At 40.5% G+C, this 26,579-nt stretch overlaps 2 protein-coding genes across 11 annotated transcripts in view; one reads left to right on the top strand and one right to left on the bottom strand.

Moving 5' to 3' along the window:
• Window positions 1-26,579, top strand: part of LOC121589997 (rho GTPase-activating protein 26) — a 191,382-nt gene that overhangs the window by 119,821 nt on the left and 44,982 nt on the right. The window lies entirely within an intron of this gene.
• On the bottom strand, window positions 537-1,890 carry LOC121589999. The gene is made up of 2 exons (XM_041909318.1): window positions 1,817-1,890; window positions 537-1,737 (listed from the first exon to the last, which is right to left on the bottom strand). Exons 1-2 carry the CDS (start codon window positions 1,827-1,829, stop codon window positions 1,157-1,159), a joined length of 594 nt encoding a protein of 197 aa, XP_041765252.1. The 5' UTR covers window positions 1,830-1,890; the 3' UTR covers window positions 537-1,156.

The following is a 26,579-nucleotide window of genomic DNA, read 5'->3' as shown; positions in this document are numbered from 1 at the left end:
CTTCGGTATCTATGTCGATAGCTAATATTTTTTTCTGCGACTGTGGTCTCTTCTCTCCCTTGCTCTACTGCTCCTCTGCTAAGTGCATCTACGTGAGCCATGTAGTTAACACCTCTATGCTCGATAAAAAAATCATATTCTTGCATTTTTAAGAACCATCTTGCAATCCAGTTTTTGCCACAAATGGACGGCCTAGCAGATATTGTCGGAATCGTTCTATACTGGCTACCACTGCTAGTATTTCCAAATCGTAGCTGTGGTAACTGCTCTCTACCTCTGTCGTTTTCCGACTGAAAAAACTGATGGGTCGCCATCCTACCCCACTACTGCTCAACAGTATCCCAGCTAGACCTTCCTTCGATGCGTCTGTATGTAACTCAATGTCTGCGTTCCTGTTATATAACGCTAATAAGGGTCTTTCTGTAAGCTTCGCCTTTAACGCTTGAAACGCTTCCTCTTCTTGTCGCCCCCATTGGAAATCTACACCTTTTTTTGTTAAACTGTGTAGTGGTCTGGCAATGATACTAAATTTCTCTACAAATCTCCTGAAGTAATCCGCCAGGCCAAGGAATCGTTGGACCTCCTTGCTATCACATGGTGTTGGAAATTCCTTAACCGCTAGGCATTTAGCTTCTCCTGGTTTAACCCCGTCTTTTGATAACTCTACTCCTAGAAACTCCACTCTTGACAGTAAAAATTTACTCTTTTTCAGGTTAATTGTAAATCCATGTTCTTTATCTGCCTGTAATAATTTTTCCAGTACCTCGATTGCCTCTTGCTCGGTCTTAGCTCCTATCAATATGTCGTCCACATATGCTACTATATTGTTTTGCTTCAAGCCCTTGACCATCTTATCTATAGCCCGTTGGAACACTGCTCCGCTATTTACTAGTCCAAACGGCATTCTTTTGAAGTGGAAATGTCCATCAGGCGTAGAGAACGCCGTCTTTTCCCTGCTAGATTCTGCTACAGGAACCTGATAATAACCCGAATACAGGTCTAAGCTAATGAATACTTTTGCGCCTACTAACGTATTTAAGCATCTCTCTATTTCCGGTGGTGGGTATCGATCTTTTACCGTCTTCTGGTTTAGCGCCCTATAGTCAATTGCCATACGCCACTTACCATATTTTTCTTAACTAGCACGATTGGACTGTTATATGCCGATACCGAGGGTTCTATTATATCGTTCTCCAGCAGTTCTGGTACGATTTCGTGGACCACGTTTTCTTGTGCCTAAGGTAGTTTTCTGGGTTTCAGATATATTGGGCCATCTCCGCTTAGCTCTATTTCCATTATGTACTCCTTTTGCCGCCCCTACTTCATTCATTTCTTTGGCAAAACAGTCTCGATACTTATTCAACAGAGTTTTCACTGCGCGTTTCATTGTTTCGCTTCCCTCTATACGCACTTCTGCTTCTGTAATCTCTGTGCCCCTTTCTTCTCCGCGTTCCTTATTTAGTGTGTGTGTTTTTTCCTTCGTTTCCGTTGACTCTTTATCCTTACTAAATGATACCTTTCCTTCTTTGTACGTGACGTTTATCTCTGGCTGCGCCATAATATCTCGCTCAATAATCATGTCTTCTGATTGTGCCTCATCGGGTACTTCCCATAGATCTGCTACGACTTCTATGTCATCTAGTTGTATTCGTGTTTCTTTCTTCGTGTTCACCTCCACTTTCGCTCCCCCAAATCCATGAAGGGTTCCTTTCACAAACCGTGGTGTTCCAGCGAACCCTGCAATTTTGGTACGAATGGTAGATACGTTAGCTCCCGAGTCTACTAGTGCCCTGATTTTAATCTTCCCCATGCCTACCTCTGCTTGACATCTGCCCTCTCCTTCATCATCTAACGTATTCACATTTAGTATTCCGCGTCCCCCGCTCGCCGGCTCCACCGTTCGTCGCATTTCTCCCCGTGCTACGGTTCTACGTCGGGGACAATCCGTCGAGATGTGCCCCATACCGTCACAGGTGAAGCAACGCCACTTCGATCTAGGCGCCCCGCGGCTGCTCCCGGCGGCGCCACTCCATTCACCGATGCCTGGTTCTTGACCCTTGTTGCACGCTCGCGCCGCATGCTCCGCCGATCCACAGGTAAAGCACCTCCTCTCCCCTACTCGGTCGACGTGTCTGCTATGCTCAGCCACTGCGGTAATGTTTTCCACCCAGGCGATTTCCTTGAGTAGGCCTTCGATCGTTGTTACTCGACTCGCTGCTACCCTTGCTCCCCGCTACATCTCGCCTAGCCCGTTCACAATGTAACTCGTCGTAGTCTCCTCGTTAAACCCGTCTTTGCATCCCATAGCTAACATGGCGTACACGTACTCGGTGGGTGTCTCTTCCTTGCGCCATTTTCTTGTCACCAGCCAGTTGTGGTAAAATGCTGCTTTTTTAGATGATGGGAATCCGGCCAGTAGCGCACCTTCGAAATTGGACCACGTTTTGATTTTGCTCTGGTTTGCTTCCCACCATAGTTTAGCGCAACCGCTAAGGCTCAGTCGTGCGCAGTGTAGTTTCACTACCTCTTTCCACCCGTACACTTCACTCGTCTCGTTTCAGCCATGCTGCTGCATCAGGGCAGGTCGTATCCCTAGGGTCAAACGGGTGAACGACCTCACGCAGCTCCCTGATATCTGGCACTCGTCCCCACAATTCGCTTCGTCTTCGGCACGGCCTATCACTTCTATCCATCCCTTCGTTGCCAGCCTCTACTAAACTTTCTGCCACTTCTATCTTTCCTCCGCCACTGTTACGTTGCACCGCTTGCTCGAGTTTTAGTTGTAATTCGGCCAATGGTAATGGTTCTCAACTCTGCTGTCTCATTGCGGCCTGGCTTCTTCCGCTCCGTCACGAACGGTCCCTCTGTGGCCGCTGCGAAAACTTCGCTTTCGTTATCACTCATTCTACCGTACACTTGTATTATAATACTTTACTCCTGGAATGCTTTACGCTTCACGCACTCTAATCACGCCGCTAGTTTATCCTGTCTACAGCTTGTAACGGTACTTTATTCGCTTAAAAACGTCCGTCCTCACTCACTGTCGCTCATCTAATGCCTATCTCTCTCTCTTTTGATAATTATTGCTCTCATCCTTATCTGCCTGCATCTTATCGTTTGCGCTTATCGTTTCGCACTTAAAGCGAGTTTACAGTATAGTAAACCAATGTTTGCCAGAGTGAACGCCATTTTGCATTCAAATACAATTTTTTTTGTCAAAGTTGAATTCAATTCATAAATAGAATTTATTATTGAATTGAATATTGTATTTTATTCATATTTCATTCCTGTTCTAATAATACAGATACCGTTTTGTAATATTTGCAATGACTACTAATATTAATAATCGTACTATTAATATTGCTTGTATTGTGGAATATTTGAAACAACGCAAACTCTAAAGTTTGCCTTATACAAATTTTCCTTTAGCATTGAATTTGCCATTTTAGCTATTTATAGTAGTGTGGTTGAATAGCATGGACGCAACATAATTATTTTGTATATCTGATTTGGAGATTCATGTTGCTTATTTCTATTGAGCAAAGGGATACGATCCTTGTCTGTTTTTTTTTGTCGATACAAATTCATATTTACGATACCTTGTTTAAATACATATCATATATTATTTGTTGCTGCTGCTGATGATGCCACGCTCTATCATCTTTCGGTGCTTGATACGTAAACTTATTGCTTGGTTAATTCTCGGAGATTGATGTGACGTTCTACGATGTTGTCGTCAATCTGTCGTCGCTCGATGTCTTGTCGGGGTTGGGAAACTTGTCCATTCTTGCCTGCCAATCCAGATTGGACAGTGGGCTCGTCTTGTATTTTCGTCTTCCACGGTGGGAACCGTTGTTCCTTTCAATCACGCTGACCACAACTTGTTTTGCACTGCACTTTATTATTCCATATCACTTGCTCCAAGAATCGTATAGATTGCTGTACTGTACTGTGTTGAACTTGGGTTGTTGTTAAAAGTTAGTTTTTATTCCATAGTTTCCCATTTCAAGGTTACTCTACTTAGTAAACCGATCGCATAAGCGTTAATACGTTTTTACACATTTAGGTAGGTTCTCACAACACTGTGTATGGTTAATGTTTGTTCATCAATTAAACATTCATTTCGCACTTACACTGCACTAAATGTTTTTTAGTTTTTCATTCTGCACTGTACGGAACTTGCTTGTAGCTGTTCTTTCATCGTTATAGTTTTTGTTTACATATGGGTTACTTGCGCCAGCTGTGTTGATGAATATTCCGTAAAAAATGCACATTTGACATTTTTTTTCACTTTCCGCCGAATGCCGGTCACAATACTTTTGTTTCGAGTTTAATGCATATACTGTTCCTGCTTTGGGTAAAAATGCATAAACTGTTCCTGCTTATGTTGTACGTTTCGGTTGGTGCTGATAAGTGTGTCACAATTGTTTTTACATGAACGGTACGGCCTGAGCTCTTTCGGTTGTCTGGTTATGGTATGATCTGATTTGCTGAGTGTGTTGTAATGAATGTGTTGCAATAGTGTGGTTTGGCTTTCCGAAGTGTGTTAAAATGAGTCTATAGCTGATAGTGTGTATTATAATAAGTTGTGTATGGCAGATATGCTACACAGGGTTTCCAGGGGTTCTCATAGTTGTCGAACACTTCCTTGACTATGAACTTCATATTGTGGGAATTGGAATCGATGGCACCTTATTTGGTCTGGCGCCTTGGACATTTCTGTTGGATTTGTCCAACAAGCGTGCCATAGAGTCCAATTCCCATTACATTAAGTTCATTTCACTTGAGAAGGAGTCAATAAAATGTCCCACAGCTATGAGAACTCCTGGAAAACCCTGTAAGGTTTTTTAAAGCGACGAGTGCTTGGTGTCAATTTTTTTGCCAATTCCTCCGGCTACGAGCCGGTGTATTGAAATTTTATGTAGGGACCTTTAGAACTCTGGGCGCTGGCATTTTGGATTAGCTTTTTGGGGAGAACACAGTACAAGATAAAAGAGAACGATGAGAGCGTTTCATTGGCTTACGCCCAAACGACCAAAACGCGATGAATGGGTAAAACTATGGACCTGAGATGGGGCCCTATCTCAGTACCCAAACTGGTACAGTATCGGACATTAAGATAGGACCCTGTTTTTTCATCGCACCGTCCACTTGTTTTACCACGTTACTTGTGTGTGTGTGTGTGTGGTGTGTGTGTGTGTGTGTGTGTGTGTGTGTGTGTGCGCGCGCGTGCGCGCGCGCGCGTGTGTGTGTGCGTGTGCGCGTGTGTGTGTGCGCGTGTGTGCGTGTGAGTGTGTGTGTGTGTGTGTGTGTGTGTGTGTGTGTGTGTGTGTGTGTGTGTGTGTGTGTGTGTGTGTGTGTGTGTGTGTGTGTGTGTGAGAGAGAGAGAGAGAGAGTGTGTGTGTGTGTGTGTGTGAGAGTGTGTGTGTGTGTGCGTGTGCGCGTGTGTGTGTGCGCGTGTGTGCGTGTGTGTGTGTGTGTGTGTGTGTGTGTGTGTGTGTGTGTGTGTGTGTGTGTGTGTGTGTGTGTGTGTGTGTGTGTGTGTGTGTGTGTGTGTGTGTGTGTGTGTGTGTGTGTGTGTTTTGACAAACGTAGTTTGCCATGCTGTCATATTGCGTTGAAAGTATTCTGATAATGTGTGTTATCATGTGAAACAGCGTGCGTACACACTTGGATAAAAGCTAAAGTTTGCATCGACAGCAGCGCTTGTTCCTTAGACGAAAACGCAGGTGTGCTGATTGATGAATGTGCATGTGACAGCGATGCGAAATGGACACGTGCACAATAGCAAAGCACTCGGCATTCCCTCACAGGTGTTTCTCCAGTGCACGCCATTCAAAGGCCTGCGTGCATCTCTACGTTTAAGCTCGTGTATGCATAGGAAACTTTGTGCGTGCATTGAGCTGGCGCGCAGTTGTTCTTTTCAATGGGCGTTTTGTTTCATGAGCGCGGCAGTGTTCTGTTCTCGATTTAAATGGGTAGACGCTCACTCGCTTACTCATAGATAGTTTTTATCCATACACTTTTTTCGCTGCTCTACAACGATGTAATTCATCACGTGTAGAAGCAGAACGCAGGCTGAGCACGGGATCAGCCGTGTCCAACTTTTTAACCAGCGCGTTCTTGACGGTTCAAGCAAGCAATGTTAGTAACAATGGGTCGAGGTAAACGTTGTACCGATTATCAGCGCCATATGATAAAGCGAAGGGCTGCTGCTGGCATTAAGCGCAAAACGATCGAGTTCATAATGGAACGATCGCGCACTTTTGTGGCAAACGCACTTCGGACAACCGAAACTTGCTTAGACAACCGAAACGCGCTTGGACAACCGAAACGTGCAAGTCAACCGGACGTCCTCAGAAGACCAATGAGATACTGTACGGAAATATACAGAGCATTTCCATTTAGCATCCGTGGTCCACACGGAACGCCGATGTACCAAACACCACCGCCGCCCTATATCAAATTCTCAATATTGGCGTGACGGTGTCTCCCATCACAGTAAATTATATGTAAACCACTTGCAACATCTATCTCCCCTTTCCCCCTCTCTCCTAGAAACTCATATAAAAAATATTATTGAGAGAAAGGGGAGAGAGGGAGGAGCATAAGCTTGTTTGCTCTCTCTCAAAAAATAAGTCCAAAATTGTCTGCTTTTGGGTACCAGTTTGGGTACTGAGATAGGGCCCCATCTCAGGTCCATAGTTTCACCCATTCATCGCGTTTCGGTCGTTTGGGTAGGCAATTCGCGAGAACATGAAATCGGGAGAGTATATTTCAACGCTCGCGAATGAGTGCAAGCAGGTGCGGTATAGAAGATACAGGGTTTTACAACTCAGAATCGAATGTCAGCAAAACAATTTCAGAAGCACAAGATTCAGTTTAGCTGTCAAAAGTTGTTGTTTCACCGCACCGATGCTATTTTTCACAAGCGCAATTTGATTTTTAAATCTCTCAAGTTGTATTTTTTAAGAGGCCTTTCGCATCGTTTTGCAAATTCAAACACGTATTTTTAGATTATAAGATCAATGCTGTTTTGCGTTTCAGCATTATATTTATGAAATATTACGTATTTATGGTAAAAATTGCGATTTTCTGTACAAAAAGCTACATAAACATTGTACATGTTTACATACGCAAGTGCTCGTAGCTTTTTGCACAGAAAATATTATTTTTTACAATAAATACGTAATATTTCATAAATATAACGCTATAAACGCACTAAATAAATGATTTTTATGCAAATAATCTCAAAATACGTGATTTAATTTGCAAAACGATGCGAAAGGCCTCTAAAAAACCAACTTGAGTGATTTAAAAATCAAATTGCGCTATTGAAAATAGCATCGATGCGGTGAAACAACAACTTTTGACAGCTAAACTGCATCTTGAGCTTCTGAAATCGTTTTGCTGACATTCGATTCTGACTTGTAAAACCCTGTAAAGCAAGACAGCTCAGTTTTTGTTCAAGCTAGGTCCAAAATGTTTCCTTGGGCGATCGTTCACTATATTTCCAATCCTCACGTACGATGCGGTTTCTGCAATACTGCCGTTACCGTCAAATTTTGGCTCGAAGTCGCAAATTTTTGACAGTGTGCATCAATTTTTGTCTCGAAGGCGTCAATTTTTGACAGTGCGCATCAATTTTTGTCTCAACGGCGTCAGTTTTTGTCAGTGCGCATCAATTTTTGTCTCGAAGGCACCAATTTTTTGTCTCATGGTCACCAATTTTTGTTGCTTGTTCATGAAATTTTGCCTCTTAATATATAAACATGAGTTTACCTGATTTGACGTGTAGTTAGGGTTATTTAATTGTTGTACAAACAATACAAATCGCAACGTGCATGAAAATTTTAGTTTAAATGTTTCAGAATACATAAAGCTATAAAATCAATGCAAGCTTCCCCAGCTTTTGTGTTTATTGCGTAAGTTAAACTGTTACTGTGTCTTCATAAAACGTGGTAAAGTAACATTTTTATTTTTTTGCAGAACTTCAACAAAGTAAACTTCCTGGATTCGAAAATTAGTTTTTTATGTTCGACAAAACATGAGTAAAAAAAATCATCTAACGACAAACGCAGATCGAGAGCGAGTGTGCTCCTGGCACAATAGCGGAAAACTACCAAAAGAAATAGGAGAATATTAAGGAATACAGCGTACAACGGTGAATGCAATTCTTTTAAAATATATGTGTTAGAAACTGCCGCTCTAACTCGGAAAAATTGAACAAAATGAATTTCTTAGGTTAGCACTACAGGTGCACCAAAAAATTAGTTTTCTTTTATTCTCTTTTATCGCTTATTCACTCTTGGATATTTTCTTGGTATTGCCCTGTTTACGTGATTTCCTTGCTTTTTTATCTCTTTTCGCGCGAACAAAACATCGCCTTGGCTGACAGTCCGTTGGAACCTTACAACAGTTTCCAACAATAGGGAAACAGGGAATGTGTTAATTCAAAAACGAGGTAATCCATCAACATCAAAAGCGAATGAAGATGCTCAAAACAAAATAAGGCAATGGTTAGGCGAGGATTGCTGTTTGTCGTTAAAAGAAATTAAACGTAGACTAGAAAATGAATGCAATGTGATTGTTAGCACGTCCACCATTCAGAGGTCAATCAAAAATTTCAATTTTTCTTTTAAACGTACATCAAAAATTCCAGAGAGGCGAAATTGTGATTCTACATTAAGCATTCGGAAATCTTATGCACTTGACTTTATGGCTAATTTAGCGACAATTCCTGAATCAAATATAATATTCATTGATGAGGTGGGCTTTAATGTATCTATGCGATTAGGATACGGTAGGGCTTTAGTCGGCCGACAGGCAGTGCAAAGAGTACCCTATATCCAATCGAAAAATATTTCAATTTGTTGTGCGATCAACAAACATGAAATAATCAGTTATTCCTCACAACCTTTTCCGTTCATCACTGACTCTTTCGTGATATTTTTGGAAGATCTTTTTCATAAATTAGAGGAAATAAATATGACAGCCGACGTATTAATCATGGACAACGTTAGGTTCCATCATTCTGCAAGGGTTAAAGAGCTGGTCGAAACGCATACTGGGTTCAAAATACAGGGTTTCACAAATCAGAATCGAATGTCAGCAAAACAATTTCAGAAGCTCAAGATGCAGTTTAGCTGTCAAAAGTTGTTGTTTCACCGTACCGATGCTATCTTTCACAAGCGCAATTTGATTTTTAAATCGCTCAAGTTTATTTTTTAGAGGCTTTTCGCATCGTTTTGCAAATTCAAACACGCATTTTGAGAATATATGATTGAGATCAATGCTGTTATGCGTTTAAGCATTATATTTATGAAATATTACGTATTTCTGGTAAAAATGGCGATTTTCTGTGCAAAAGGCTACATAAACATTGAACTTGTTTACATACGCTAGTGCTCGTAGCTTTTTGCACAGAAAAACTCATTTTTTACAATAAATACGTAATGTTTCATAAATATAACACTATAAATGCATTAAATAATTCATTTATATACGAATAATCTGAAAATGCGTGATTGAATTTAAAAACGATGCGAAAGGCGTCTAAAAAATAAACTTGAGCGATTTAAAAATCAAATTACGCTATTGAAAATAGCATCGGTGTGGTGAAACAACATCTTTTGACAGCTAAGCTGCATCTTGAGCTTCTGAAATTGTTTTGCTGACATTCGATTCTGAGTTGTAAAACCCTGTAATGTTTCTGCCTCCGTATTCGTCATTCTTGAACCCTATAGAGAATATGTTCTCTAAATGGAAGAATATCGTAAAACGAGGGAACCCAGAAAATGAAGATAGTTTGTACTCCTCAATCGAAAATGGCAGTACAATAATAACCCGTACGGATTGCGAGAACTATTTTAGGAATTGATTTAACTATTTGCCACGATGCTAAAATGAAAAAATAATCGAAGATTAATCTTCTCTAAATTGTCTGATATTTTTATAAAAAGGACGTAAAACTATGTGAAATAAATATAATTCCTGAATTAATTCCTTTGCATTGTATAACCGCTCTTATTGTGTTGCGCATTCTGCAATTATTAAAATATTAAAATAACGAAAAAATACCATGAGACAAAAATTGGTGCCTTTGAGACAAAAATTGATGCACACTTACAAAAATTGACGCCTTCGAGACAAAAATTGATGCACACTATCAAAAATTGACGCCTACGAGACAAAAATTGATGCACACTGTCAAAAATTTATGCATACGAGTCAAAAATACATGATTTACGACCAAAATTTGACGGCAACGGCTGTAAGCGCTCTTTCTTTCTTCCCGCTGCAATACACTCTGCTGAGAGTTGCTGAGAGACCAATCACAGAGAAGGAGAGTGAACAAAGCTGCGATTCCAAAATGCGATTCCAGAGTGTTAAATTTTTGACTGTGTATGATGTGTGCTTGTGGCTGTTGTAACGGGGTTTCTTTTGTAGTTAAACCCAACGTTCTGTTCTGTGTTCTGTGCATTTGGATTTTAGTAGCAAGTGTCTCCTCGGTTTTTCGGTGAGCTCGTGCACCGACCATCCACACCAAGACACCAAATGGACGGGTCTTCTTATTGACGGAGCTCGTTATTGACGGGTCCCCTTATTGACGGGCCTCCTTACCGACGGGGCCTCTTACCGACGGGCCCCTTACCAACGGGCCCCTTCATCGATGGGGCCTCCTAAACTATTTTTGAGTTTTAGCTTCAGTATAGCTGTAACGGTTTTCGATCTTGTCATCACACAACAATTTGTATGTAACTAGTAATAAAACATCATTTTAATTTTAAAATGGCCCAGGTGCCCTTTGGACATATGAATACCCCCCTTCCCGATTTCCCCTACTTGTCAGTTGACAACAAAATTTGAGTAGGGTCCCGATTGAAAATTTAAGTAGTAATTTTAAGTGCTTCGATCGTGCTCCGTTTGTTTTGTCTGTCTAAGTGTGATGGTTACTGTTACGTGCCTGGATATTAGTGTAGCTGAAGTACTGGAGTTGAAGTGGGTTGATTCCCATTTACTCTGGTTATGTCCTAGCTGCATGGATGTGCGCCGCCGTGGGAAAGGTGCTTTCTTGGAAGAGTTGTCTATTACACTGATGAATCTTAAATCGGAACTGCTAAGTGAATTTGATTGTCGTGTTTCTGCCGCTTTGGATAGCATTCACAAGGATGTATTATCCATGTTTGATACTCACACATCTATGAAAACGCAAAACAGGTACGCAACCAACACTACTCTGAATATTCCGAGCACTGAAAATATCGCCACTTCCACCACACCACTAAGCTCGCGGAAATGCGTGAAATGGTAGCTACTCAACTGGATACTGATGACGTCATCATCTATAAGCTGTTATCAAATGGCAGAGAGGCAAGCACTTTGACTTTCATATCATTTACAGTCGTGATGTCGCTTGACTTTAAGAGCAAGGCTCTGTCTGCATCAACATGGCACAAAGGAATTATCTATCGCAAATTCATTGACCAACGCACCTCTAAAGCCCCAAATTTTTGGCGACCAGCACCTCGAGACCCACCTTCAACGACCCAAGAGCCTGTACCTCTGTATCCTTTGAAAATAACAATACACCATCTGTTGACACCATCCGTCACCAGAGCAATTTTAAGCACCACAGCAGATTCAGCGTCCCTTTTGACAACCAAAACCGATCTGTTTTTCTATTACCAAAACGTCCGAGGTTTACGCACAAAATTAAATGATCTCCGGCTCACTGTATCTAACTCTGATTTCGATGTATGGGTGCTCACCGAGACATGGCTAGACGACTCAATACCGTCATCGTTCATCACCGACGACTCTTATCAGATTTTTCGCTGTGATCGTAACCCAGCGAATAGTTTTCACTCTCGAGGAGAAGGCGTTTTAATAGCATGTTCGGCTAACCTATCGTGTTCGGTATTCACTCACACTAACACTTCGCTCGAATCGCGTTGGGTATGCATCAGACTCAGCCACCGTTCATTGTATGTCGGTGTTATCTATATTCCTCCGGATCGAAGCTCATCATCAGTATCTGACGCTATGCATGACGATATTAGCGCGATTTGCGAAAGAATCTGCGCTAGCGACTTACTGATATCATTCGGTGATTTCAACACGCTGTCACTCGCATGGGAATTCTCCCACCCTTCATCGAGATACTTATATCCTTGCTGTTAAAAAACGAAGTGGAAAAATAATTCAATGCCGAACACGTTAAAGCCTTTTGGTTATACTTTAGCTGTTGCCAAAAAATATGTCTTTTTATTCCGCTAGATCGTTTGTAAATAATGCTCTGGCTAATCTTGCGAGTCTTTTTAGCCTATTTCCTTAAAAATATTCTCTCTTTTTCCCATCTCTTTTCCTCTCTCACCAATTCCTAACGCATATGTCGATAGGTCGTTGGAACCATCCTATTTTGCTGTTGTAAGGTTCCAACACTTGCCGTTCATCGTCGAGTAATGTCGCTCTCATAGACGGATTGGTGTTCAATGGGCTTCATCAACTATCCTATGTGAAAATCGGACTGGGTCGTCAACTTGATCTAGTTTTCGCCAACGCTGCAATTACTGATATTGTTTCCTGCATACAGGGTTTTCCATTCCAATTAACAACTGTCCACAGTCAACTAGCAATCCTCGATTTGAAAAACACGATTGTCTACCACTTACAAACAAGTCAAGCCTTTTTTGGTACACTGTCCATTTCAATTTCACAATTGTCGTCTTCGAAAACACACGTCAGATGCGGCACGGGTTGTTTTGGTTTTGGCTGGAACGTGTATCACTTGTGTATAAGAATTGAACCACGCTCTAAACAGGTCTTGATTGAATATGAGAATATGGGAAAGTTGAGCAATATTGACATTCTAAGCCGTTTTATGATTTGGTTTTAGTTATTCTTGGAGCGTTCGTTTTTATCTGCAAAAAGGGCGATCGTTTTCCATCTGCTAACTATCGGGGTGTATCCATATTGTGTTCGTCTTCCAAAGTGTTTGAGTCAATTGTTCACTCGTCTAATCGTTCGTGTATTACAAATGTAATTTCAGAACATCTGCACGGATTCATGTCAAAATGTTCAACCTCTACTAACCTAATGTGCCTTGTATCCTCAATCTTTAACAACATGGTGCGTGGCTCTCAAGTCGATACTATATATACTGACTTTAAAGCAGCGTTTGACTCTATATCGCTAGCCAGTTTACTTTCAAAGCTAGAGAAACTCGGAATTGGTAATCCCCTTCTATCCTGGCTTTAGTCTTACCTTTACGGTAGATCATATAAGGTCAGAGTCGAAAATAGTTTTTCCGAGCCTTTTATTACCTCTTTGTTGAGCGGAGTTGTAGCACAGTGGAATAAAGGAGGAGCAGAAACTAAATAATGAACTTGTATGTAATGTATTTTAAACAAGACTGACGATATTAAACATTTTCTAAAGACTACTATGATATGTTCATTGCACACATGTTTCTTTCTCATCAATCTTCTGGGGTACCCCAAGGCAGCGTACTTAGCCCCCTACTTTTCCTACTGTTTATCAACGATTGTGTTAATTTTCTTCTTCCTGATGGTTGTTTGCTTTACTCTGACGACATCAAAATTTCCCTACCAGTGTCTTCGTTAACTGAATATGCGCCTCTATAGGATTACATCGATTGTTTTAATGTTTGGTGTAACTTCAACGTTATTATTCTGTCTCCGGATAAATGTTGTATGATTTCATATGGCCACTAGTCCAATAAGATCGAGCATGATTGCGTTCTTTGTGACACTCTACTTAACAGAGTTACTGTCACAAAAGACCTTGGAGTATGGATTGACGAGAAACTCTCGTTCCAAGAAAACATTGAAATCACCCTTAATAAGGCCAATACAATGCTCGGTCTCATTATTCGTATGTCATTTAAAATTAATGAACATATGTGTTTAAAGTCCCTGTACAGCTGTTGGGTCCGCCCGATGCTTGAGAATGCGTCGGTAGTTTGGTGGCCTGCCAGCCTATCCCCCCCGCGGAATTCTGGTGACTGGTGACAAGTGTAGTTGTGTTACTGTTTAGCTCCTTGTGTTTTCCTGTAAAACGTGTGATATAAAGAGCTGAGCGCTCAAAAAATTTTCACAAGTGCTGTTAAATGTTTGTAAACTCTTTCGATGTCACTGTTGATATTGTGTACGTTGTTTATTGTGCAAAATTACGGGTGGATTGTGCGGTCAACAGCGTTGTACGTTGAGACACCGATCGATCCTTCCCGGTGTAGATATTTGTTTGTGTTTGTGTCCGACCAAATTAGTACCGTAGTTTGTGTTGTGTGTGTGACACCGAAGAGTGTGTGTTGTTTTTTGCTTGAACACGCCTGCGTAGATATCAATGTAAGTATAAATAGTTGATAATAGTTTCGCCCGTGATTTGTTTTTCGGCATGGAGTGTTTGAAATGCTCCGCCGTGATCGTAAACGGCGATGACCCGATCGTTTGTGCCGGGAGTTGTGGGTTTAGTTTTCACCGTCGGTGTATTACACCCACACTCAATAAGCCTGCGGTAAAACTTTTAAGTGAGAATCGCAATGTTGTATATATTTGTGACATCTGTTTGGATCAAAAAGCGGGCTTGGTTGATATGGAGATTGATGCAGCTAAATCGAATGATTTGCTTGCACAAACATTGAGGGATTTAGAGGTCAATGTGAGCGTGTGGATATCTAACGCTTTAGAGAGAGGAATCGAGACTCTCAAAACTGAGCTTTGCGCGCAAGTGGAGCGTAAGTTGGAGACAACATTGCGTGATACGTTAAGTGCTATAGAAGCCTCAAAAATGTCTAAGGTGGCCTTGCGTGCAACTTCTGGCACTATGAAAACCAGCGAAACAGTGAAAGAAATAAATTTAGAATCATGGGCGACGGTCACTTAAAAAAGGAAGAGGACAAATAGTGGGGACAGTAATGTTCAAACTATTATTAATAGATTTGACGAGGGAAACAATAAAGTTACTCCCAAAATTAGGAAAAATGACGATATGAAGGAGTCCATGGGAAAAAATAAAAACAAAAATAAGAATAAAACACTGGTTATTGTTCCTAAGGTGGTTCAGTCTTGTGATACGACAAGAGCTGATCTACGCGCGAAATTGGATCCGAGGCGACAGCAAATATCGGAATTCCGTAATGGCAGGGACGGTCAAGTTTATGTTCAATGTTCTGCTCAGGCGAATTTAGATAATGTTAGAAATGAAGTAGAAGGCATTTTAGGAGACGGGTATTTGACTTCCTTGCCGATGGCACGAGTAAAAATTATTGGAATGAGTGAAAAATATTCTGAGTCCGACTTAGTAGATCTTTTGAAATCTCAAAATGAGTTAATTTTCTGGAAACAGGTGAAAGTAATTGGAATGTTTGAGAGTAAGATCTACAAGTACCAGAAACACAACGCGGTATTGGAAATCGATAATGAGACTGATAAATGTTTGGAAAAAATCGATAAAATCAATATTGGTTTTGATCGTTGTAAAATTTCTGGGAGCATACATGTTATGCGTTGTTTTAAATGTGGTCAGTTTAACCATAAGAGCACTGAATGCCAAAATAAGGAAGCTTGCTCAAAGTGCAGTGGTGAGCACCGAACGTCGGATTGCACCTCGTCCATCCTAAAGTGTGTGAATTGTGTTTTGGCTAACACATCTAGGAACCAGAAACTACAGGTACAACATGCGGCCAATAGCTATGAATGCCCGCTGTTTAAAAAACAGGTAGAGAGACGAATGCAACTTTCTCAATAGTAGGGAGGGGTGGAATTAGGGCGGTTCAGAGAGATTTTATATTTCAATGTTGCCGGTCTTTCATCTAACTATGCTATGTTTCGTGAGACAGTAGAAAAAGTTCAACCTTTGTTGGTCTTGATCTCGGAAACTCACGTGACCGAGGAGGAAGCATTTGAGCAATATTATATAAAAGGTTATAGGGTAGTGTCGTGTTTATCACATTCACGTCACACAGGAGGTGTTGCAGCTTATGCCAGAAGTGATATTGTCCTTAAAGTGATCTTAAACGAGTCATTAGAGGGCAATTGGTTTCTCGGTTTAGCGATTTCTCGGGGTATGACGGCAGGAAATTATAGAATATTGTATCACTCACCTAGTGCAAGTGATTCAAGGTTCGTAGACATTTTGGAAGAGTGGTTAGAAAGGTTTCTGGATTTTAGTAAAATGAACATTGTCGTCGGTGTTTTCAATATTGACTGGGTGAATGTTGAAAAATCTGCGAAGCTGAAAAGCTTAATGGATTCAGTAAATATGATCCAAAAAGTCAACGAATTCAGACGAATTGCTAGGCAGAGCAGAACATTGATTGATCAGGTTTACAGTAGTATTGACTCAATCAAAGTCACTAATGATCCGCTATTGAAAATATCGGATCATGAAACACTTGTTTTGACCATAAATGATGAGCGTTGTAAAACGGTTCAACGTAAAGTTAAATGCTGGAATAGGTACTCGAAACTTGCTCTTTGCAACAATGTGTCACAAGGCTTACATTATGTCGCGTCCAACTTGGATGAAGCAGCTGACTTGTTATGGAACACGTTGAAAAATGCAATGAACACCTTGGTGGAAGAAAAGACAATTGTTTCAAGAGAAACTAGTAGGTGGTATACTTTGGATCTTGCACGTATTAAACGGAAAAGAGACAAAGCGTACAAACAATTTATTAGAACTAACACAGGTTATGATTGGACTGAGTATACTACACTCAGAAATTTATACAGTAGAAATCTTAAAAACTCACGCAAAAATTACTACAGCAGTGAGATAAATAAGCACAAGGGAGATAGCAGAGAATTGTGGAAAGTGCTAAAAAGCATGTTAAGGCCAGATGAAGCACATGTTTCTATTGTTGAATTTGACGGTTTGATCGAATCTGAAGACTCCATCATCTGTAACAGGTTTAACTCGTTTTTTGTCAACAGTGTTTTGGATATAAATCAAAACATTGATGATGTTAATGAGCCTTATTATTTGTCGCATAGAGCATCTCCACGAAACCATTTCAGATTCCAAAAAATAACTCTTAGTCAGCTAAAGATTATTTGTTTCAACCTGAGAAAAACCACAGGTATAGGGAACGTGAGTTCAACAACCATACAGGATTGCTTTCATGTGATAGGAGATGACCTTTTGATAGTGATAAATGAATCGCTAGAGAGTGGAATTTTCCCAAAAACATAGAAGGAATCATTGATAATACCTATTCCTAAGGTGAGCGGAGCTGCCAATGCGGAGGATTTTCGTCCTATCAACATGTTGCATGTGCTCGAAAAGGTGCTGGAGACAGTAGTTAAGGAGCAATTGGTTCAGTTTCTGAATGGAAGCGAGCTGTTGATCCGAGAGCAATCAGGATATCGGCAAGGACACTCTTGTGAGACTGCTCTGAATCTTGTACTGGCGAGGTGGAGGGTGTTGATGGATCGGAGAGAATCTATAGTTGCTGTTTTCTTGGATCTAAAACGGGCATTTGAAACAATATCTAGGCCATTATTGCTTTCTACCTTAAGGCGTTTTGGTATTGTGGGGAGGGAGCTCAGTTGGTTCGAAAGTTATTTAAAAGACAGAATTCAGAGAACTTTATTTGGTAACTCTGTATCAGAGTCTATAGAAAACACCCTTGGTGTTCCACAAGGTAGTGTTCTTGGACCAATTTTGTTTATCATGTATATCAATGACATGAAACAGGTTTTGAAGGCTTGTGAGATCAATCTTTTTGCTGACGATACTGTTCTGTTTATCTCGCACAAAGATATCAAGCAAGCAGAGTCTCTGATTAATATCGATTTAAACGCTTTGGATGGATGGGTGAAGCACAAAAAGCTGGCATTAAACATTAACAAGACTTGTTATATGGTGATGTCTGCGGGTGTATTGGACGAACCTCCATCTATTGTGATAAATTCGGAACGAATCGAAAGAGTTAGACAGGCTAAATACTTAGGGGTAATCCTAGATGACAGGTTAAAGTTCCTCGCTCACATTGACTGGGTCATCGCTAAAGTGGCTAAGAAGTGTGGAGTAATAAGTAGATTGGCGAAGGATCTCGACTTCTTTGGGAAAGTTCACCTCTACAAATCATTGGTATCGCCGCACTTTGACTTTTGCTCGTCCATTCTATTTCTTGGCAATAAGGGGCAAATTAAAAGGCTTCAAAGGTTGCAAAATCGCATCATGAGGTTAGTACTAGGGTGCGGTCGACGTACGCCGACCACTGTTATGCTAGATATTCTTCAATGGATGTCGGTAGAGCAGAGGATTGTATACCAGACCATGATCTTTATTTTTAAAATGTTAAAAGGCCTGTTGCCTGGGTATCTGGGGGAGAGCATAATTCGGGGATACGACGTCCACCAGCACTGCACACGCAGGGCTAATGAGCCGAGGGTGCCCAACTTGCAGTCACAAAGTGCCAGAAACTCTTTGTTCTTCAAAGGAATTCAACGGTACAACAGATTACCCGGAGAAATTAAGAATGCGAGAAACTTATTTGATTTCAAACGTAAGTGCGTCATTTATGTTAAACAAACTGTGTAACGTGAAATATGTGTAGATGTCCTATGTCACTATGTAATGTGTAACTACAGTTGTCATCACGATCTTGATGATGATGATAAGATTTTTTCTTTATATATGAAAATTTAAATAAAAAAAATATATATAAGAAAGAGACAACATAGGTTTGAGACACGCGCGCGTTGAAGTGGACATTCGGGATCTATTTGGGGGAATTTACGGTTTGCACGCGGTCTGGGAGGTCACAACAGGATTCACTCATTGATGATTGTAAGTGGCCGATTCCAGATACATTAGGTTCACCTGCTTCGGAAGGTAGTGCCCTAGAGCCAACCATTGGCACTAGTGGAACTGTCCATATGCATGTTGCAGTTGTGTTCCGATAAGTAGTGCGCCGGATCCACTAGTTGGTTCTTGGCGAGCTACGTAAGGGATACATTAAATTCTCCTGCTTCGGAAGGTAGTGCCCTGGAGCCAGCCGTTGGTGCCAGAGACCCTGGAGTCAGCGGTTGGCACTAGTGGAACTGGCCATATGCATGTCGCAGTTGTGTCCTGATAAGTGGTGCGCCGGATCCATTTATTGGTTCTTGGCGGACTACGTAAAGGATGCTAGGGAATACTATTATATTCGATGGAGTATGACCCGTTTTTTCTTGATGAAACTATGTTGGTCATCTTGGGTGTGTGTATGACTCGGACGGTTACTCTGAGAGTTTTCCGAAGCCACCACTTGCTCGTTTTTTATTTCATAACAACTATTAGAGTAGAATTATCTTATAGATACTTTCGTCCTTCTCAAACCTGTGTTGGGGTAAGAGGTGGGACTTATCATCATCATCATCATCATGGATAGGATCGAACGAATTGAGCGAAAATTCACTCGTGTCGCTATCCGCCGTTTTCTTGGACGATCAGATCTAATTCCTTCGTATTCTATCCGATGCCGTTAGCTTTGGCTAGAGTCATCACATCCAGTCATATTTCATTGCCTGCCTCCTTTCCAATGACCTGGATATTCCCGCCCTCCTATCCTCGATTCCTATCTATGTCCCCTCACGTCGCCTTTGTGACAGACCCTCGCTCCTTATCCCTTCCCTCCAAACTCGTCATGGTCAGAATGTCCCTTTCTTGCGCGCTCTTTCTGCATTTAACGACTCGTATCTCCTATTCGACTTCAACGTCCCAGTTTCCCAATTCCGCTCCCGTCTTCGTGACTCATCCCATATGTTTCCCTAGATTATAAGAACACATTTGTAAAACCCTAGAGGCCAACAAATTATAAAATAAATGATAATAATAAATAATAATATATATCTATGCTATGAATTCAATAATTTTTTTATTGAATGAGTTGTTAATAAAGCTTTATTTGGCCTAATTATGATGCTTCTTAATAATTGAACCACAAGAAACCCTTAGGTAATAATAAACATTTCTTAATATGTACACATAACGAATGAGACAAAACTGTCCCATATGGCGGTTCCAGTAAGTTTGAAAAGGCCGGCGGTTCTAGTGTCAAACCTGCGTTTTGCGTTCCGTTATTTTTCTCTAGATTTTTCTTAAATTTACTTAAATAAACTATTCCCATACCTGGAGAGAATCAAAGTGACATGTTCGACACGATGTTTATCTTGTTTGTTCGACAGTATTTGACAGTGCACCATCATAAAGCTCTATGAGTTTTTCGAGTCAGATGTCTTATTCGATTAGTGCCAGAGGGCCGCCTTATTTTGACTACCAAGTAAGCGCGACAACATTTACAAATTACATTGAGTAATTAGTACTAAAATAGGCTCTCGTCAAACGGTATTTTTACCGATTACCAAACGGAACAAAAGTAGAAAGCTTGGAGCAAAATAATCGTTTGTCTCTCTCTATCCTCTATACCAGCTGTGTCAAACTCATTTCATCAGCATTTTTTCAAGGCTTACATTATGTCGCGTCCAACTTGGATGAAGCAGCTGACTTGTTATGGAACACGTTGAAAAATGCAATGAACACCTTGGTGGAAGAAAAGACAATTGTTTCAAGAGAAACTAGTAGGTGGTATACTTTGGATCTTGCACGTATTAAACGGAAAAGAGACAAAGCGTACAAACAATTTATTAGAACTAACACAGGTTATGATTGGACTGAGTATACTACACTCAGAAATTTATACAGTAGAAATCTTAAAAACTCACGCAAAAATTACTACAGCAGTGAGATAAATAAGCACAAGGGAGATAGCAGAGAATTGTGGAAAGTGCTAAAAAGCATGTTAAGGCCAGATGAAGCACATGTTTCTATTGTTGAATTTGACGGTTTGATCGAATCTGAAGACTCCATCATCTGTAACAGGTTTAACTCGTTTTTTGTCAACAGTGTTTTGGATATAAATCAAAACATTGATGATGTTAATGAGCCTTATTATTTGTCGCATAGAGAATCTCCACGAAACCATTTCAGATTCCAAAAAATAACTCTTAGTCAGCTAAAGATTATTTGTTTCAACCTGAGAAAAACCACAGGTATAGGGAACGTGAGTTCAACAACCATACAGGATTGCTTTCATGTGATAGGAGATGACCTTTTGATAGTGATAAATGAATCGCTAGAGAGTGGAATTTTCCCAAAAACATAGAAGGAATCATTGATAATACCTATTCCTAAGGTGAGCGGAGCTGCCAATGCGGAGGATTTTCGTCCTATCAACATGTTGCATGTGCTCGAAAAGGTGCTGGAGACAGTAGTTAAGGAGCAATTGGTTCAGTTTCTGAATGGAAGCGAGCTGTTGATCCGAGAGCAATCAGGATATCGGCAAGGACACTCTTGTGAGACTGCTCTGAATCTTGTACTGGCAAGGTGGAGGGTGTTGATGGATCGGAGAGAATCGATAGTTGCTGTTTTCTTGGATCTAAAACGGGCATTTGAAACAATATCTAGGCCATTATTGCTTTCTACCTTAAGGCGTTTTGGTATTGTGGGGAGGGAGCTCAGTTGGTTCGAAAGTTATTTAAAAGACAGAATTCAGAGAACTTTATTTGGTAACTCTGTATCAGAGTCTATAGAAAACACCCTTGGTGTTCCACAAGGTAGTGTTCTTGGACCAATTTTGTTTATCATGTATATCAATGACATGAAACAGGTTTTGAAGGCTTGTGAGATCAATCTTTTTGCTGACGATACTGTTCTGTTTATCTCGCACAAAGATATCAAGCAAGCAGAGTCTCTGATTAATATCGATTTAAACGCTTTGGATGGATGGCTGAAGCACAAAAAGCTGGCATTAAACATTAACAAGACTTGTTATATGGTGATGTCTGCGGGTGTATTGGACGAACCTCCATCTATTGTGATAAATTCGGAACGAATCGAAAGAGTTAGACAGGCTAAATACTTAGGGGTAATCCTAGATGACAGGTTAAAGTTCCTCGCTCACATTGACTGGGTCATCGCTAAAGTGGCTAAGAAGTGTGGAGTAATAAGTAGATTGGCGAAGGATCTCGACTTCTTTGGGAAAGTTCACCTCTACAAATCATTGGTATCGCCGCACTTTGACTTTTGCTCGTCCATTCTATTTCTTGGCAATAAGGGGCAAATTAAAAGGCTTCAAAGGTTGCAAAATCGCATCATGAGGTTAGTACTAGGGTGCGGTCGACGTACGCCGACCACTGTTATGCTAGATATTCTTCAATGGATGTCGGTAGAGCAGAGGATTGTATACCAGACCATGATCTTTATTTTTAAAATGTTAAAAGGCCTGTTGCCTGGGTATCTGGGGGAGAGCATAATTCGGGGATACGACGTCCACCAGCACTGCACACGCAGGGCTAATGAGCCGAGGGTGCCCAACTTGCAGTCACAAAGTGCCAGAAACTCTTTGTTCTTCAAAGGAATTCAACGGTACAACAGATTACCCGGAGAAATTAAGAATGCGAGAAACTTATTTGATTTCAAACGTAAGTGCGTCATTTATGTTAAACAAACTGTGTAACGTGAAATATGTGTAGATGTCCTATGTCACTATGTAATGTGTAACTACAGTTGTCATCACGATCTTGATGATGATGATAAGATTTTTTCTTTATATATGAAAATTTAAATAAAAAAAATATATATAAGAAAGAGACAACATAGGTTTGAGACACGCGCGCGTTGAAGTGGACATTCGGGATCTATTTGGGGGAATTTACGGTTTGCACGCGGTCTGGGAGGTCACAACAGGATTCACTCATTGATGATTGTAAGTGGCCAATTCCAGATACATTAGGTTCACCTGCTTCGGAAGGTAGTGCCCTAGAGCCAACCATTGGCACTAGTGGAACTGTCCATATGCATGTTGCAGTTGTGTTCCGATAAGTAGTGCGCCGGATCCACTAGTTGGTTCTTGGCGAGCTACGTAAGGGATACATTAAATTCTCCTGCTTCGGAAGGTAGTGCCCTGGAGCCAGCCGTTGGTGCCAGAGACCCTGGAGTCAGCGGTTGGCACTAGTGGAACTGGCCATATGCATGTCGCAGTTGTGTCCTGATAAGTGGTGCGCCGGATCCATTTATTGGTTCTTGGCGGACTACGTAAAGGATGCTAGGGAATACTATTATATTCGATGGAGTATGACCCGTTTTTTCTTGATGAAACTATGTTGGTCATCTTGGGTGTGTGTATGACTCGGACGGTTACTCTGAGAGTTTTCCGAAGCCACCACTTGCTCGTTTTTTATTTCATAACAACTATTAGAGTAGAATTATCTTATAGATACTTTCGTCCTTCTCAAACCTGTGTTGGGGTAAGAGGTGGGACTTATCATCATCATCATCATCATGGATAGGATCGAACGAATTGAGCGAAAATTCACTCGTGTCGCTATCCGCCGTTTTCTTGGACGATCAGATCTAATTCCTTCGTATTCTATCCGATGCCGTTTGCTTTGGCTAGAGTCATCACATCCAGTCATATTTCATTGCCTGCCTCCTTTCCAATGACCTGGATATTCCCGCCCTCCTATCCTCGATTCCTATCTATCCCCTCACGTCGCCTTTGTGACAGACCCTCGCTCCTTATCCCTTCCCTCCAAACTCGTCATGGTCAGAATGTCCCTTTCTTGCGCGCTCTTTCTGCATTTAACGACTCGTATCTCCTATTCGACTTCAACGTCCCAGTTTCCCAATTCCGCTCCCGTCTTCGTGACTCATCCCATATGTTTCCCTAGATTATAAGAACACATTTGTAAAACCCTAGAGGCCAACAAATTATAAAATAAATGATAATAATAAATAATAATATATATCTATGCTATGAATTCAATAATTTTTTTATTGAATGAGTTGTTAATAAAGCTTTATTTGGCCTAATTATGATGCTTCTTAATAATTGAACCACAAGAAACCCTTAGGTAATAATAAACATTTCTTAATATGTACACATAACGAATGAGACAAAACTGTCCCATATGGCGGTTCCAGTAAGTTTGAAAAGGCCGGCGGTTCTAGTGTCAAACCTGCGTTTTGCGTTCCGTTATTTTTCTCTAGATCTTTCTTAAATTTACTTAAATAAACTATTCCCATACCTGGAGAGAATCAAAGTGACATGTTCGACACGATGTTTATCTTGTTTGTTCGACAGTATTTGACAGTGCACCATCATAAAGCTCTATGAGTTTTTCGAGTCAGATGTCTTATTCGATTAGTGCCAGAGGGCCGCCTTATTTTGACTACCAAGTAAGCGCGACAACATTTACAAATTACATTGAGTAATTAGTACTAAAATAGGCTCTCGTCAAACGGTATTTTTACCGATTACCAAACGGAACAAAAGTAGAAAGCTTGGAGCAAAATAATCGTTTGTCTCTCTCTATCCTCTATACCAGCTGTGTCAAACTCATTTCATCAGAGGGCCGCAAGTACAAATTTTCAGTGATTCGCGGGCCTCAAAGATGAGAATGGAAAATATATCCCAATATTTATGTAAAATACTTTTTTAGATTTTTATTGTTAAACAAATTGACTTTTTGTACTCCTCGCATCTTACAATCGTTTGTTATGTACAAATTCGCGATGTTATATTTCATTGTGCTCTTTTTTATATCAGAAAAATGTTTAATGTACTTTCAATGTTATTATTAAAATAGGACATTTTTCATCACTCGCGTTCTGCTATAAAATATCTGTCAAACAAACTTTTTCACTGAAGTAGGGGAAGTCTAGCAGCCTGTAGTGAATCTTTTTCAAGAAATCCGAGCTATCCATCGCTGGATGAATAACAAAAATATTTGCTAACCATTTTTTGACAGATCAAGAGAAAAATTGTAATAACACGTGTTTAAACATTATTTTTCGCTAATTTTCAAGTTCCAAGTGTTCTGGTGGTGTATTCAATTCTTTTAACAAGAACCCGTATTTTACGAATAACTTTTTTTAAATTGCGATAATTTTATCTGACGAAGATTCATGGTGTGTGATCCCAGACAGTTCGGCAAATCTTTTTTTTTATACTTGAAGGGAGCTGATTCGCGAATTGAGGAATTGGGGACTGTGTAAGCTTATTTATTAATAAGCTTTTGTAGCATATCTGCTATAAACAACTTATTATAATACACACTATCAGCTATAGACATTGTAACACACTTTGAAAAGCCAAACCACACCTTTGTAACACATTCATTATAACACATTCAGTAAATCAGATCATACCATAGCACCGCAACCGGAAGAGTTCAGGCCGTCCATTCAAACAAATAACAGACGTGACACACTTATCAAAAACAACCGAAACGCACAACATAAACAGGAACAGTATGTAACCCAAAGCAGGAACAGTATATGCATTAAACCCAAAACAGGAAATTAGTGACAAGAACCATCGTTCTTGTCAACAAAAGACAAACGTAACTAGCTGAGTGAAAACAATAACTTTCCAACATACAACCCGGAACCAAATGTGAGAAACCCTTAACTTCTTTTGAGTATAACCAACTCCGATCATGGCGAGAGAGATTCGTTCGGACTGCCAAGATAGGACATTACGCTGCCCAAAACCTTCGCTTTCCAACTTATTTCAAGAGTTTAGTTATGTCCCTCTACCCAAGGTAAGGCTTCTAAACTCCAACGTTTCCAGTCAGGGAAACCTCCTTCTGGGTTTCAATGATCGCCTGGACGATCAAGTGTTGAAAAGTCCGCTTGGAACAAAGTATGATTCTACATCGATACATGTCAGCGAAACACTGACCTACCGCGACGGTACTCGAGGTACAGTTGTACGATCATCACATTACATGGCGACCGTAACTATCACCCGAAGACATTACATTTGTTTTGCAAGGCTTCGGCATTTCGATTGTATTTATCCTAAATCTAAATCCTTTAGGCTTAAGCGTAATTATATAATTTTGGTTTTGATTTTTGGGGAGGTTGGAGAGTACATTAATTCATCTTGCAGAATAAGGGGTTCAAATAATTCGAACTTGGCTTCAATCACTTTTATTAACATTTATGGTGGCATGATTATGACAAAAAACAGAAGTGGCTCCAATCGAAAATCAATGATGTAACTGTTATATAGTGAACTACTACTAATACGATATGAACTATATTAGTATAAGTTAGAATAGTAATGTGAGTGCAGACTGTTTTTGGCTACTGTTAGAATTAGTATAAAAGGGGCTCAATCCTCATCTCGAGATTCTTTCCCCGACAGTACGTTGAATAAACACATTTAAACACAACACAGTTTTGGCGACGAGGATGATATAAGGTAAACGTCTGAACTCACTATATAACAGTAACATTCTAAGGTCGGAAAAAATTCGAAGCCGAATGAATCCTTTACTCGGCAGTCGGGGGCATGTAGATTGTCAAATTCGGTGGGACAACCGATGACTCTAACGGTTCCGAATGGCTCTAAACGGCTCTAAAGGCTTCGAACGGCACCGAACGGAACTGTTGCAACACAAGTTGTTGCGAAGTTTCCTAGTGTGTGTATCAAGTTATTTTCATTCCTTTTTCGTTTTTAGACAGTTGACGAAAATCTATTTTTCCATACAGAATGTGTA

Source organism: Anopheles merus, chromosome 2R (genome assembly GCF_017562075.2).
Source record: "Anopheles merus strain MAF chromosome 2R, AmerM5.1, whole genome shotgun sequence".
NCBI classification, from domain to species: domain Eukaryota; kingdom Metazoa; phylum Arthropoda; class Insecta; order Diptera; family Culicidae; genus Anopheles; species Anopheles merus.
The sequence above is the reverse complement of the archived record's forward strand: the minus strand, read 5'-3'. Positions and strand labels throughout refer to the sequence as shown.